This window comes from Vombatus ursinus, unplaced genomic scaffold (genome assembly GCF_900497805.2).
Source record: "Vombatus ursinus unplaced genomic scaffold, bare-nosed wombat genome assembly UNPS02014821.1, whole genome shotgun sequence".
NCBI lineage: Eukaryota > Metazoa > Chordata > Mammalia > Diprotodontia > Vombatidae > Vombatus > Vombatus ursinus.
The window spans coordinates 33829979-33843551 of NW_020954599.1; the positions used below are offsets into that span (position 1 = coordinate 33829979).

The 13573-nt window shown below is 39.7% G+C and overlaps 1 protein-coding gene across 2 annotated transcripts in view; it reads right to left on the reverse strand.

Moving 5' to 3' along the window:
- LOC114024545 (teneurin-3) overlaps positions 1 to 13573 on the reverse strand; it is a 440254-nt gene that overhangs the window by 47871 nt on the left and 378810 nt on the right. For both annotated transcript variants that reach the window (XM_027837581.1, XM_027837579.1), the window contains 2 exons: positions 12400 to 12554; positions 10695 to 11569 (listed from right to left, as the gene is read on the reverse strand). In XM_027837581.1, coding sequence (XP_027693382.1) covers positions 10695 to 11569; positions 12400 to 12554 — 1030 coding nt within the window. The remainder of the gene's footprint in view (positions 1 to 10694; positions 11570 to 12399; positions 12555 to 13573) is intronic.

Genomic DNA, 13573 nt, shown 5'->3' on the forward strand with positions numbered 1-13573 from the left:
GATGAGAGATCCACAGTCTGGTGCCAAGCCTGTTCTCAAAGCCTTTCCAGCTCAGTAAGATGTGCCAGCGCTCATGCTATGCTGGCACATCCTCCAAAGAGCCCAGGGATATCTCTATACCATAATGTAGCACCAGAGTAAGACTTTATTGGAGATATCTGTGCCTACTTTCAGGCAAGGCCTTTGGTTGCCTTCACCCTGCTGGTGGAGGGGAAGGATTGCAGCTCAGCACATACCAAATTTCCCAATGGAATTTTTCTAAGCAGGAGAAGATTTTTCCCTAGCAAGCCTGGTCATTCACTCTAATCTTCCCTCCTCCCTCTCTATCTGACCTTTGCTTTTACTGAATATTAAAGTTATTGATTAGGTATTTTCTTTAGAAGCTCTAAATTTCATAGCCTCTGCTATTCATACATTGCTTTCAGGCTTAATTTCAAGAAAATCCCTAGCTTATAAAAATCAAATTTAAGAAATAACATTTGAATAGTAGTGTGGCACAGTGGAAAGAACACTGGTTTCCGAGTCAAAGACTTGGGTTCAAATCCAACCTCTGACACTTACTCGCTGTGTGATGTTGGAAGGGTACTTTTTCACCTCCTGACATTTCAGATTCCTTATTTTGAAGTAATGTGAAATGTAAAATGAGGATGGGGTGAACCAGATGACCTCTGATGTCCCTTCATCTCCAGCTCTGTGATCTTATGATGAATAACCAACTTCTGAAAGAAAGGTACACTCATTCCTAAGAAGCTTTGGGTGCCCACGAGGTTACCCCATCTCCAAGGCAGAACTGGAAAAGGACTGAGGAGTCCTGTCTGATAGGAGCTGTGTAGTTAAGTGTACATAACAAAAGGAACATGTTTATGTAGTGCTTCACATTTATACCGCCTTCATCACAACAGCCTTGTGAGACTATGGAGTACAAATATTATCTCCATTTTACAGATGAGGAAACCGAGACTCGGAGAATTTAAATTACTTGCCCATGGTCACATCAGTGTTAGTGTGAATCGGAGGCTGGGTGACTACTCAGAGGTGTTACAGAGCGACTTCACATTCCAACTTCACTAGCCAGGCCAACTTTGAGATGCTGTAATTCTGGATATGGACTAAAAGATAAATGGGAAGAATTAAGAATTGCCATGGCTTTTTTAGAGAAACCTTTCTCTTCACTTGTGACTGGGAGACAATTTCGGTGAGAAAAGAAGCCCCCATCAGATCTTCAAGATTCTCTAAACCAAACCTGCGGCCCCTAGCATATCCTGGACCCCTCTGGGGGTCACAGAATGCAGGACAGAGCCCTCCCTAAGTGTTTCAGCTTAAAGGTGTTCATAGCATTCCCCAAGGGGTGTGACTATCGCTGCTGCTCACCAAAGAGAAGAGTAGTGGCTGTATGTGTACACCTCCCCCATCCCCTCCACAAGAGCATGTCCACTGGCCAATAAAAATGAAACGTCTCTCTAAGTTTTTGGCAGACGTTTACATTCCTTAGTGTCTTCTCACAGAGTCATCTAAAATAGATCGGCATATTGCAGAAAATTTAGGTATTCAATACAACCCACTGGATAATAATTAGACTAAACAGTCACAAAAATAAATTGATTTTGCTGTGGATCCTGAAAATATCAGATCATTGGGTTAACATCACACAGCGAGTAAGTGTCAGAGGTTGGATTTGAACCCAAGTCTTTGACTCGGAAACCAGTGTTCTTTCCACTGTATAACTGTTAACTAGTATAAGGGAATCAGACATGCCTCGAAACTTCCTTAACTCTTTGGATGCGCTAGGGAATTTTAAGGAGTGCCCAAAATGCCAGTTTGTTAAATGGTATTCTGGTGACCAGAAGGTGGTAATGTAGCTTGTGGAATTGCCAATCACACTCCCAAGACAGAGCTGACATGTTGAAAGAATTTGCTCTATTTGTGCTTTAACTTTTTCTTGGATTTTTTTTCTGATGTTCTTGGAAACCTGACATCTGCCTATCTTCTCTTCCTCCTTTTGCTCTCTAAAAAGTGGACAGAATTAATTACTTTATGATTATATTGGGGGAGAGGGAGGAAGAAAAATATTAAAATGAATAGATGTTCTAATAAAAGCGTAACCTTAAGAGTGTTCCAATTCATGTTTGAAATTTGAAGCAGGCACTTTATCCAATAGCGTACACATTTTTCACTGATATCCTTGGGAATACGTATCATAATAGAAAACAAATTAAAAATTTAAAGCAAAAATATTAAACAATCAAACAAAGTGGCAATGGAAATCAACCTTAGCATTTTCCCAAGACTGCGAAATAGCTATATGCTGATAAATCTCTTTCAAATCATTCTTAATTTGCTAACTCATTTTGCTCAATAAAAAGAAAGCAAAAAGGAAAAGGAAAATGAGTCCCCTTAAACTTAACAGTATTCTTTTTTTTTCTATAAAATAGACTAACACTTCTTATATGACTTTCCCTGAAGAAACACTTTTGAAATGTGTTTTCCATGCTTGATATTATTATGTTGCATGTCAGATACTCATCAAAGGAAAAATTACCCTCTTATCTCTGAACTGGGGAATATTAGTCAAGATGCTGTGCTTTCCTGGCATTTGTGCCTTCCCTAATACCAGAAGGGGAGAACTCTGAGTGAATTAGGCTCACTTAAGGAGAACAAAATATCTCTGCAAATGTCAGGGTACTTAATGTGATTTGGGATCATTAGAAATAAAGTCACTTTCCCCACCTCCAGCCCCCAATTTGGTATAAATATCACTAAATTTTCCAACATTAACTAAATGGAAAATACTGCATACTGAATAAGAATTTGGCTTAGTTTTAATCCAAAAATTGATAATACTGCTTGTTGTAGCAACTCTACTCAGATCCTTTAGGTCAGTAAGTTTTCCAACCAGAGATACTGAACTGACATCAGAGGGAATTTGAGTTTGCCATGGTTGCACAGTATGGTCCATGGTAAAGGAATGATTCAGAAGCTCATTCTCTATTGCTCAGATAAAATAAGGGATGATAAAGCACCCAAATGAGAAACCAGAGACCCATATACACCCTTACACATAGGTAAAAGAGGGGAACTTATTCATTTGCTCTGCAAATCTGAATATAGCTCACGAAAAATCACCCAGCCACCTTCACAAATCTGGAGCTCCCAAACTGGGAAGGCACCAGATAGAGCAGCTGCTCTTACCTTGGGGGAATGCATGGACAAATCAGCTAGAATTCTTTGCCTTCACATCCTTCTTTCTTTCTTTTTTTCAAAGCAGGGCCAAAAAAGAAGCCCCAGATATGTTCCAATGGTTTTTATTTTATGTGCGTAAGCATGCAGAGAACTGTGAAATGCCATTTACTATTAAATAATTTATTCTATTGCCCAATTCAATACATTGGATTTGCTTTTGTGTGCATTCAGCTGTTAAGGGCCTGGAATAGTCTCTGAGGTTTCATTTTAGGTATGAACTTAAAAAAAATAATATATTTTTGGCAAGTGAGATCTTTTCAGTCTTTCTGAAATTACTTTAGGCTTAGGAATTATAACGTGAGGCAATTGTTTGTAAACGGTATAAAGAGCAGCATGGAATGAGTCCCTAATACTGACTGAAGGGAATAACCAGGCTTATCACAGTATCAGCACACAGGGGGATGCCATTAGCCAGCTGGACATCCCTTCTACTGCCCAGCAAGCAAGTAGGAGATGAGGTCAGAGGCCAGCTGGCTGTTTACTCAATCAGTAAATAAGTAATTATTCAGCTCATGAAACATATTACTCTAAATCCTACCTGTGATTCACAAAGCTGCATTACAAACCACTTGATACCTAATATGGCCCCTCAACCAGACCATACAACAGCAGTTAAGGTGCTTTCAGAGGCCATCGGCCACTTGCCCCATGAATCTCAAGAGGCACTCAGTAATTACCATAACATGGAAGGAAATAACTGCCAAGAAGAAAACTTCATCTCCTGTTTTTGAAATGAATGCCTTTGAGCTCCAGATGCCATCTGTCCCCAGCAGAGATGTGAAGTTTCAATAGCTGGGTGACTGGCCTTCCTCACTCTTGTCTGGCCTGAACCACCAGCTGGGGGGGTCAAGTTTCCCTCTCCTACAGTTATTGCTTGTTGACAGCAAAAAAAAAAAATTATCTTACATTTATGTTTCTTTCCTTTCAGAGGGAAATTCCACCAGTCAGAAATCATGTATTTTCTTTGAGAAGAATCCCATACTCCCTTTTCTACATTTTCATAAAAAATAAGAAGAGGTGAGGTCACACACCGAATCTTAGATTAATACAATACTGGTTGAAGTATAAATCAGTCCAGACCGTAAAGGTAGAGATGTGTGTATCTTTCTTTCTAGAAGACCTATCTAGTGATCGATTTCTCTAGATAGTGATCGATGTACACATATGGAATACACATATATAAATGTATTTTCCTGTCATCTTACACTATATCTTTTTCCTGCCCTCCCCCACCCCCCCATGCACGCTCTCTCTCTCTCATCCATTAACAGTGGCTTCCTGGCTGTTCCACAGACAAGATACTTCATCTCCCAGCTCTGGGCTTACTTTGGTGGCTGTCCGCCATGCTTGAAATGCTCGCCTTCCTCATCTCCACCTCGTGGCTTCCCTGGATTCTTTCATGTCCCAACTAAAAATTCCACCTTCTTTCCCAATCCTTCTCAACTCAAGCTCCTTTCCTCTCAATTGTTTTCTATTCATCTTGTATATCCCTTGCTTGTACATTTTTGTTTGCTTGTCTCCCCCTTTCTCTGTACCCCGCCCCCCCACACTTGTGCAGCATCCACTCACGGGTCTGATCCCACTGCTGATCAGCGCGGAAGCTTTGTTCGGCTCCATTTTCTACCCGGGCTGGTTTGCTCCTCCTCAGGCAGCCTGGTGGCCTCCTATTCTTAGGGTCTTATCACATTAGCACCTGAGTTAGTGTGGGCACATAATGGGCGTTGTTAGCCCTGCTGCATCTCAGAACTCTTGAGCTTAAGTGATTCACCACCTCATTGCCCCCAATCGCAGGGATTACAGGCAGGGGCCAGCACTGCTGGGGTTTTTGTTTCAACTGACTACCACAAAGCCTGACTATCTCCAAGAGCAAGTCAGCATTTTATTGGTGGTCACTGGAGATAATATGCACTCTTTTGGGGAAGTTTCCTTACCAATTGTGGCTTTCAGCTGCTCCATCCTCCTAATCCATAGCATTGGTTGGTTCATTTGACAGATGTTTATGGAGCATGTGCTGCATATAGCAATGCACCATGCTGTAGAGGATGCCAAGATGAAATAAGGCAGTTATTGTCTTTATGAAGCCTCCAATCTAGTTTTCTTAAATCTTTAGAAGAATCAATATGGAGCTGAAAGATTTCCAAAGCCAACTGTTTACTTCACAAATGTGGGCTGAGATCGAGGAAAGTTAAGTGACTTGTCAAAGGTTACACAGGTACCCACATCACACTTGCTTTCACATCTGGACCAAGTGTGTGGGAAGATGTGTACAGATGTTTCCTTGTTCTTCTGAATTCTGTCCCTCTCAGTGACCATGTGGAATGCAGGGCCGCCAGTTTAATTCAGCTCAAACCATGAGCCATGGTACAGAGAAAAGAGGGCCAGCCTTGTAATCAAAAAATCTGGATGTGAATCTTGGGTTACTAACTGTGTAATCCTGGACATATCCTTCCCTGGCCTTTAGTTCCTTCACTAGTAAAATGTTAATATTGATATTTGTACCACCTTCTTCACAAGGTTGTCCTGGGGAAACTGCTTTGTAAACCAAAAAGCATTTCATAAATCCAAATTAGTACCGATAGCTTCAAGCTTTATAACCAAGGAAATAATGATCATAGTAATAATATAGTAATAACATTTATTATAGTGTTTGAAGATTTACAAAGATTATCTCATCCTCTCGACAATCCTGGGAGGCAGGTGCTATTATCACCTCCATTTTACAGATGAAGAAACTGAGGCAAACAGCGGTTAAGAGACTTTCCCAAGGTCACACAGCTAATATATTTCTGAGCTAGATTTGAACTCAGGTCTTCCTGACTCCAATTCTAGCACTCTATCCACTGTGCCATCTAGCCACCCTTCTAGAGACTGGCTGATAGCAAAAGGAAGTTTATGTTTCAAAGATCTAAGATAGATCTATAGATCTAAGATGTTGAGGTTATTTACCTTTTAAGATGTCTTGAATAGAGACTATGTCATGTATATGTTTCTTGATTCCAAGTTTTCCTCTACTTTTTTCCCCCCTGGAAAAGAAAATAATCTTTCCTCACATTCCTCAGTGCCTGTTCACCAGCCAGTCTAGGAAACTGCACACACAGAAAAAAGAATTTGGCTTTCGAATTTTAACCTGAGCACAGAGACTCTTCTGTCGTTTCTGTGTATTGAGGGTGCAAATTCATACCAGATATAACCCTCTCTCACATCCCTCCCTTCAGCCAGTCTGTATTCTAGCCCAACTGGACTATTCTCTGTCTTCCCTTCACTTGCTGCCCTTTCCTTCCTCCTTGAATGTGTTCATACCATGCCTTCTTCCCAGAATGGATGTCTGCCCTTGAGCCTCTCTTTTGGTTAATCTCTCCCTGTTACCGTCTCTTCTTCTTCAAGATTTCACTGATGCGGACTCCTACGTGAAAAATCCCCTCAACCACCATCCCTTTCCACAACCCCTTTGTATCCTAGGTCTTTATTTCCTCCATTAGATTATAAGCTTATTGAAAGCAGGCCCTGAGTTAGCTATATTTCTGTTCCCAGGACAAAGTAGGCACTTAATTTGTTTGCTGAATTGAGCTGAACAGAAAAGAAGATGTAACCATGACCCCTTATTCCCAAGTCCACAGTTCGCTAAGATTGACTCCAATAGTCGGACTTACCCAAACAATCATATCTCTTTTTGGTTCACTGTGCCCCTACCTAGAGTTTACTCTGTGAGAATTTCTGAATATGCAGCATGCGTTTCTTGTGCTAAGGGAAAAATACCATGAAATTATGTGAGTAGATAAGCATTCTTTCCGTGGTTAAGGATAATTGTGCATCTAATGCACTCCTGGTTTTGTTTCCTAGAAAAGCTGTCTTCTTGTCCAACCCCTTCTAATTCCCTTCTCAACCTCCCTGAGTCTCCAAATAGCCTTGGCAGGTATGCAGAAGACATGCAGGGACGCACAAATGTGAAATGAAATATTACTGATGTGCACTAATATTCTGGTAGTATGCCCACTGTAAAAAAAAAAAAATTGCCAACCTACAGAAGACTATAAAAACACCTTAAATCTGGAGGGGATTTGGATCCACCTGCTGCCTCTATCAGGGGAGTAGTTCTTCCTGTTCCATTTGTGTTTTAGGATCTAATATGAAGCCCAGAAGCCCCTGTGGTCATGTCTGTGATTGAGTAGATGTATGGGCCGTAGGGTAGATGCAGGTGTTTGGAGTTCCTCCAGCTTCAGTCTCCATCAAAAGTATACTGACATGAACATGCCGTTATCTCAGAGCCCAGATGCTGCCTTTGGAGTCGTGGCCTGACATTCACTTCATCCTCTCTTTATTATGTGCACTGACTTTTGAATGCCTTTCTAAAGGTCTTGACCCTTTAAAGTACCAGTGGCACTTGGGTGTCCTATAGTACAAAGGCAGGAATGGACATAAAAGAGAAAAAGATCATTTGTTACCTGACTTGACAGTTTTGAACACCTCAGGTCAAATCTTCTACATATGCTGTTTGTTTCTTTTCTCCATAATTCTAACCATCTCAAGTTTTTATCATGTATGAATGTTTAGAATTGTAAATTTGTGTGTGTGTAAGAATGTGTTTGTAGATTTGTAGAGGCAAAACATTAGAAACATTGCTTCTTAAAGCATCTTGCTTTAAAATAATAGTTCTTCAGACCCTTATTTGTGGATTAAACCAATATTTTTTTTCCAGTGTGTCCTATGTATCGATCTATACAGATATACAAATTTTTTTAGAAGTGGGAGTAGCCAATCAGGTAAGGTATTTGAGTCATGATTTTTGGAATGGTAATTAATCATTGTCATAAAATAAAATTTAGTAAATACATTTTAATTTGAAATTCACTAGGTTTGTGCCAGTAGAAGAGTGATGGTGATGAACTTTCATTAAAAATTTTTTTTTCTTTTAAACCTATTAGATCTGTTTATTCATAAGTCATTTGCTCATTTTCATTTTATTAGTTTGCTGTTTTGCTTATTCTTGCACATGCCTGAGGTGCAGTGGGGTTGGAGATCAAGTAACTGAGTTTTACTTTTGGTTTCCACTTACTAGCTATGTGTTTGGGTAAGTCACTTAACCTCTGGTCCTCAGTTTCCTCATTTGTAAAACAAAGATGATAAACCTTGGCTTGTTTCTCTCTCCCAGGGAAGTGCTTTGCAAGCCATCATTTGCTATAGATCTATGAGCCATTTACAGGGTGGTGCAAAGAAGGAAGCCCTGAATTTAGAATGAGAGGTCATGGTTTTGAATTCTGACTCTGTTGCTTGCTCACTATATGAAACTGGGTATGAATGACTTCACCTCTGGAGACTTTGGTTTCCTCAACTGTGAAGTGAGGTGATCTCTAGCAACCGTCCCAGCTCTTATTCTGCTTATATTTTATTATTGCTCTTTCCCTTCAAAAATACCTATTTAATTAATGCCTCACTCTTAAAACTAGCTGATCTACCTGTCCCAGTATTCACCAGAATACTGCCCTTTCTTTGATGCCATCAAATACTTAAAATTCCATTGCAGTTGGAGAGCAAACCACTTATTCTACTGAAAAGTGCTGGTTCAGTACCAATCTGACTCAAAAGGCATTTATTAAGCTCCTGCTATGTGCCAGACTATCCTGTGAGGGATTGGAGATACAAAGGCGAAAAACCAAAACATATGTCTGCCATCAAAGGGCTGTCATTTTCTAAGTCATTACCCTATTAACAAAGAGACATCTGGATGTGGCCCAGAGAGGACTTGACTCTTCAGTTTTATTAGCAATTTACCTCAGCATTTCTGGCCTGCTTTAAACTAAACCAGCATCTCATGCATGCCACCATCATTCCCTGAATATCCAGCAGCTCTCCTACCCAGGTTCATCTCATTGGAGCACATTTTTCTATACTTTTTGTTTTTTTGCCTCTTTGGCATTAGAACCTGCTATGGCTTTGAAAAACTGTGCAAAGGAAGTACCTTCCATTAATTTCCAATTTATTCCCCATCTATTGCGATTCTAAAATGAAGAAAGATGTTAAGAACAGAATTTTAATGTCATTCTGCTGAAAAAGATTTATCCCTTTTAGGAAATCTTGCTGCGGGGTCACATTAATTTTATTAAAACGGAACTTGCTCCAAAAAAGAGAAGCAATTCAAGTTACGAGGTTGATCCTACTTTCCAGATTCTAGAAAAGGTGATACGCAACCCAAATGTTTCTATATTACAGCACATTACCACCAACTTCCAGCATAGTTTCAGACCTATGTTCCCACGGAAAATATTTTTGTCTCAGCTTATAACGTGAAGTCAAAGTTAGGTATTTTTACGTTTAATTCAAAGCTTATCCTCTCTCTGCCACTACGCTATCTGTGTGCGTTTAATTCTCCAGTGTGACCCCTGCAAAGTTACTCGAATAAGCAATCAGTCCACTTGATTTTATGTGCATATTCGTTGCAAAGCTCAGGGGTCTTAAAACGGACCACAGTTAATTTCACCGAGGGTTCTCACTGACTTAGGGGAATTTACTGTTTAAACAGACACACTGGATGTGTTACTGGCTACTCATTTCTTCAGGTACTCAGCATAACTTCCTAGCATAAGTGGTTACACACAGATGCTTTCTTGGTTGCATAACAAATGCTTGTTGAATTGAATTTAAAGCAATTCCTCTGTGTCTTAGAATCCCTAGATTGTTTTTTTTGGAGCTCATTTCTAGCGGGAGATCTTTTCTGTTACCACCAAAATCACTTCGTAATTATTTTGCATGTATGTATGAGTGTACATGATAGAGTATAATCTCCTTGAGCACATGGACTGTTTAATTTTTGTCTTTGTGTCTTCAGCACCTAGTATAGTGCTTTGGCATACAAGTAGGAAGGTAAGTATTAAATGTTTGTTAATTGATTGATTCCCAATTTGCTCTTGGTAGTGAATGTCATATCTCCCTCCAACATGCACTTTGCCATATTTATGTATGTATTGTCTGGAACTGCGATTTTGTTCAGATGAGGAACTCCCAGGGAGGAAACTCCCTTCACCAATGCAGCTTGGGGACTATTTTGAAATTCATGGTCTTAAAGAGTTGCCTGTCCTCACAGATAAGTGATTTGCCCATTGATAATAAATAATTGAAGAGAAAAGGCTTCTAAGGACTTTTACATGATTAAAAACATACAGAGGTGACTGATGAGAATTCTTTGAAGATGTTTTTACAGCTCCTGTACTGTGACAGCTGCAAACAGTGGATGCCAGCATTGCTATGTTTTAATCAAATGCATAAATGAAAATGTGTGTTGTGTCCACACCCAAAGCAAAATCCGTCGTGTGTTTTTGGAGGGGTTGGTCATGCCATGTTTTTTGTCTGAAAACTGTTGTTATATGAAACAAAATCTCAACACCTTAAATTTTAAAAATGCTGTCATGGACTTCATGATATTTTGTACAACAGAGGAGAATCTTAATCTTTGTACTTACTCAAAAAAGGTAGTCCAACCAGTCTCGTCACTTTTGGTGGCCAGAAGACCACTGTTGCCGTGGTAAGTAAATAAAACGAGCTCCAGTCCTTGGGCAGTCATGCTTTTCAAACATCCATTGGTCCCTATGGTCAGCCATATGACTTGGTTATCAGGGGACACCACCCTCACTGGCATCCGGTTGGGATCTCGTCTAATTCTTAGAGTATTGCCATTGCTATCGGTCACCGCGGTGATATCGTTATCGTTACTGTAGCTAAAATTGTACAGGTAGTCACCAGTGACGAGGCTCATGGTGTACTGGTGAGTACCATTGATGTCAAAGATATAAAGCTCTTGATCAGTGGGAGAGGCCACTTCATAAAAATTCATGGAGTTCAACAAAGGCTTGTTCTTTGACACAGCCCGGATCCGAATGTTTCCGAGATCTGCGATGTACAGTGTACCATCTGGAGACGCGGCTAAGGAGGAAGGAGCATTGAGTTTGGCATCCTTGGCATAGCCATCTCCACTCTGATAGCAGTCACAGTTGGCATCATTTTTACAGTCACATTCTGAGGGTATTCCAGCAACTAATGAGATTTCTCCATCTGTTGTGACCTGTCTTATTCGGTTAATCTTCTTTTCATCCGTTTCTGTGATGTACAGGACCCCACTATAGGACACGGCGATGGCCGTGGCCGATTCCAAGGTTGTCTGAACCGCATGTTTTCCTACAGAGTATTCCACTCCAGGGACCTGACAGTGCATCGGCCGCCCAGCGGCAATGCGGACCTGGCGGTTTTCAGTGATCTGTAAAACTACGTTATTATCCAGGACGTAAATGGAGTTATCCATAGGGTTAATAGCCAAGTCGGTGGGCCATTCCAGACGCACCTTAATAAAAAAAGAGGAAATTGTTTGGTTAGCCCGTTACTTCACTGCCGTTAATTTACTGGCATTAAATGAAATTAGGCCGTTCAGTGAAATTAACCTCCATTTGATGAACTCCTTTAAAATTGCTTTTTCGATAGCCACAGTAAAATAAGCTTAAAGGTCTCATGTAAAGACAGATGGAGGAAATAACATTTTACTTAAAAATACACCTCATAGAAAGACGTATTAGAGCTATACACAAATAGCAAATTAGCCTATATGTAGTGAGTCAGTGGATAATGGTGGGATATGAGCACATATATTCTTGGTTTGCATCCTGATAGCAGTTAACAAGCACTAAATCCCAGTACTTTCGAGGTTATGAATACATTAGGGTTCTGTTGTGTTTTCAATCAGGGCAATAGTAGAGCTCCCAATTCTAAGTAGAAGTCCAGTGGGACTAATACTAGTGGGTTTTCCATACTACTTGAGAACCTGAGTCATTCACCATAACAGATTAAGAGACTTAAGCAGTTTGGTTTATTTTTAAGAATATCTTCAGGGCTGCTACTCTACTGGAATTTTACTACAAATCCTCTATCATTTCATACTAATATGGCAGTTCTGTGCTATACTGAGTTTATCAAGAGTATGACTGTGAAAGAAGGAAGTTTTTTTTTTTTAAAGTCATCTCCTAAGGACATTTAAATACAATCTCTTGGAAGAAGTTTGTTCAGAAGACTGCTACATGTGACAAATATAGCTGCTATGAGCTGTCGGATACCAGTTATCTAGTAAAACAAGCTTTATGTAAGACAAGACAATACCATTCAGTTGAATTTTTAAATTACCTGGCTGATGTGCATACTGGTATCGCATGTTAAAGGCCTGGCTGAAGTTAGATCATTAGAACCCAGGAGAGTTGATATTATTCCATTTTGGTCTACTTTTCTGATCATGGTTCCATCAACAAAGTAGATTAATCCATTCTTATCAATGGCCATCCCTGTGTCCAAGAGAAGTAAAATGTTATGGAATTAAAAAAAAAAAAACAGCCTTCTGATCATATAATCATCACAAAGTGATTATTCAGCATCTAACTGGTGAATTATACAAAGTTAGCAGGTGTGTTTGTGGAATTCAAATATAAATTAGAAGAGTTCAGTATTATCATTTGTATCACAAATAATGCAGAATGTACTGAAGAGAGATATGTAAATATATGTAGAACCTCCAGTAAGCTATAAATTAGCAGCTCAGGCCTTATCTCTTTTTTGCCTAGACCTGTGATTTCACCAGGGTTAAGGAACCCTTGGTGAGGAAACACCCTCTTCCTATGCATATTTGTCAAATGTTGGAGAATTTCTAATTTAGAGCAATGGTCCTCAATCTTTTCTTGAGTCATGGACTCCTTTGCCAATCTGGGCACAGCCTGTGGTTCTCCTCTCAAAATGAGGTTGTTAAATGCATAAAACAAAATGCATAGGATCACAGAGGAAACCAGTTATATTGAAATACAGCTATCTATATAAATGAAAAAAAAAACAAAAAACTAAAAACCAAGTTTCCAGGCCTTGGCTTAAGAATCTCTGAAAGAGTAGGTTGTCTGGAACCCTGGGAAAATGACTTAATCAGGGTCACACATCTAGGATGTTATTTGTCAGGGGCTGGGATTTGAACCCACATCTTGACTCTGAGATCAGTCCTATTATCTACTACAATTAAAGATTATTAGTATGTTCTAAGTACAAAATGGTGACATCAAAATTTTTTGCGTGTCTAGAAATTGTAGAAAGGGGTTAAGTTCTGCTCTGGTGAACTTTTTTCATACCATATTCGTTCTAACAAAAATAGAGTCAAGCTTGAGCTAGTGCTTTGTTGACCTTTTGACGATAAAATCTGCTACTATGAATAATTCGCTACAACAAACGCTTTTTTCCCCTCTAGTCCTTGTCCATACAATAGTCACTTGCTATAATGAAATACTATATTAAATGGCAAAGAGCAAATCATGTCTAGTATGAT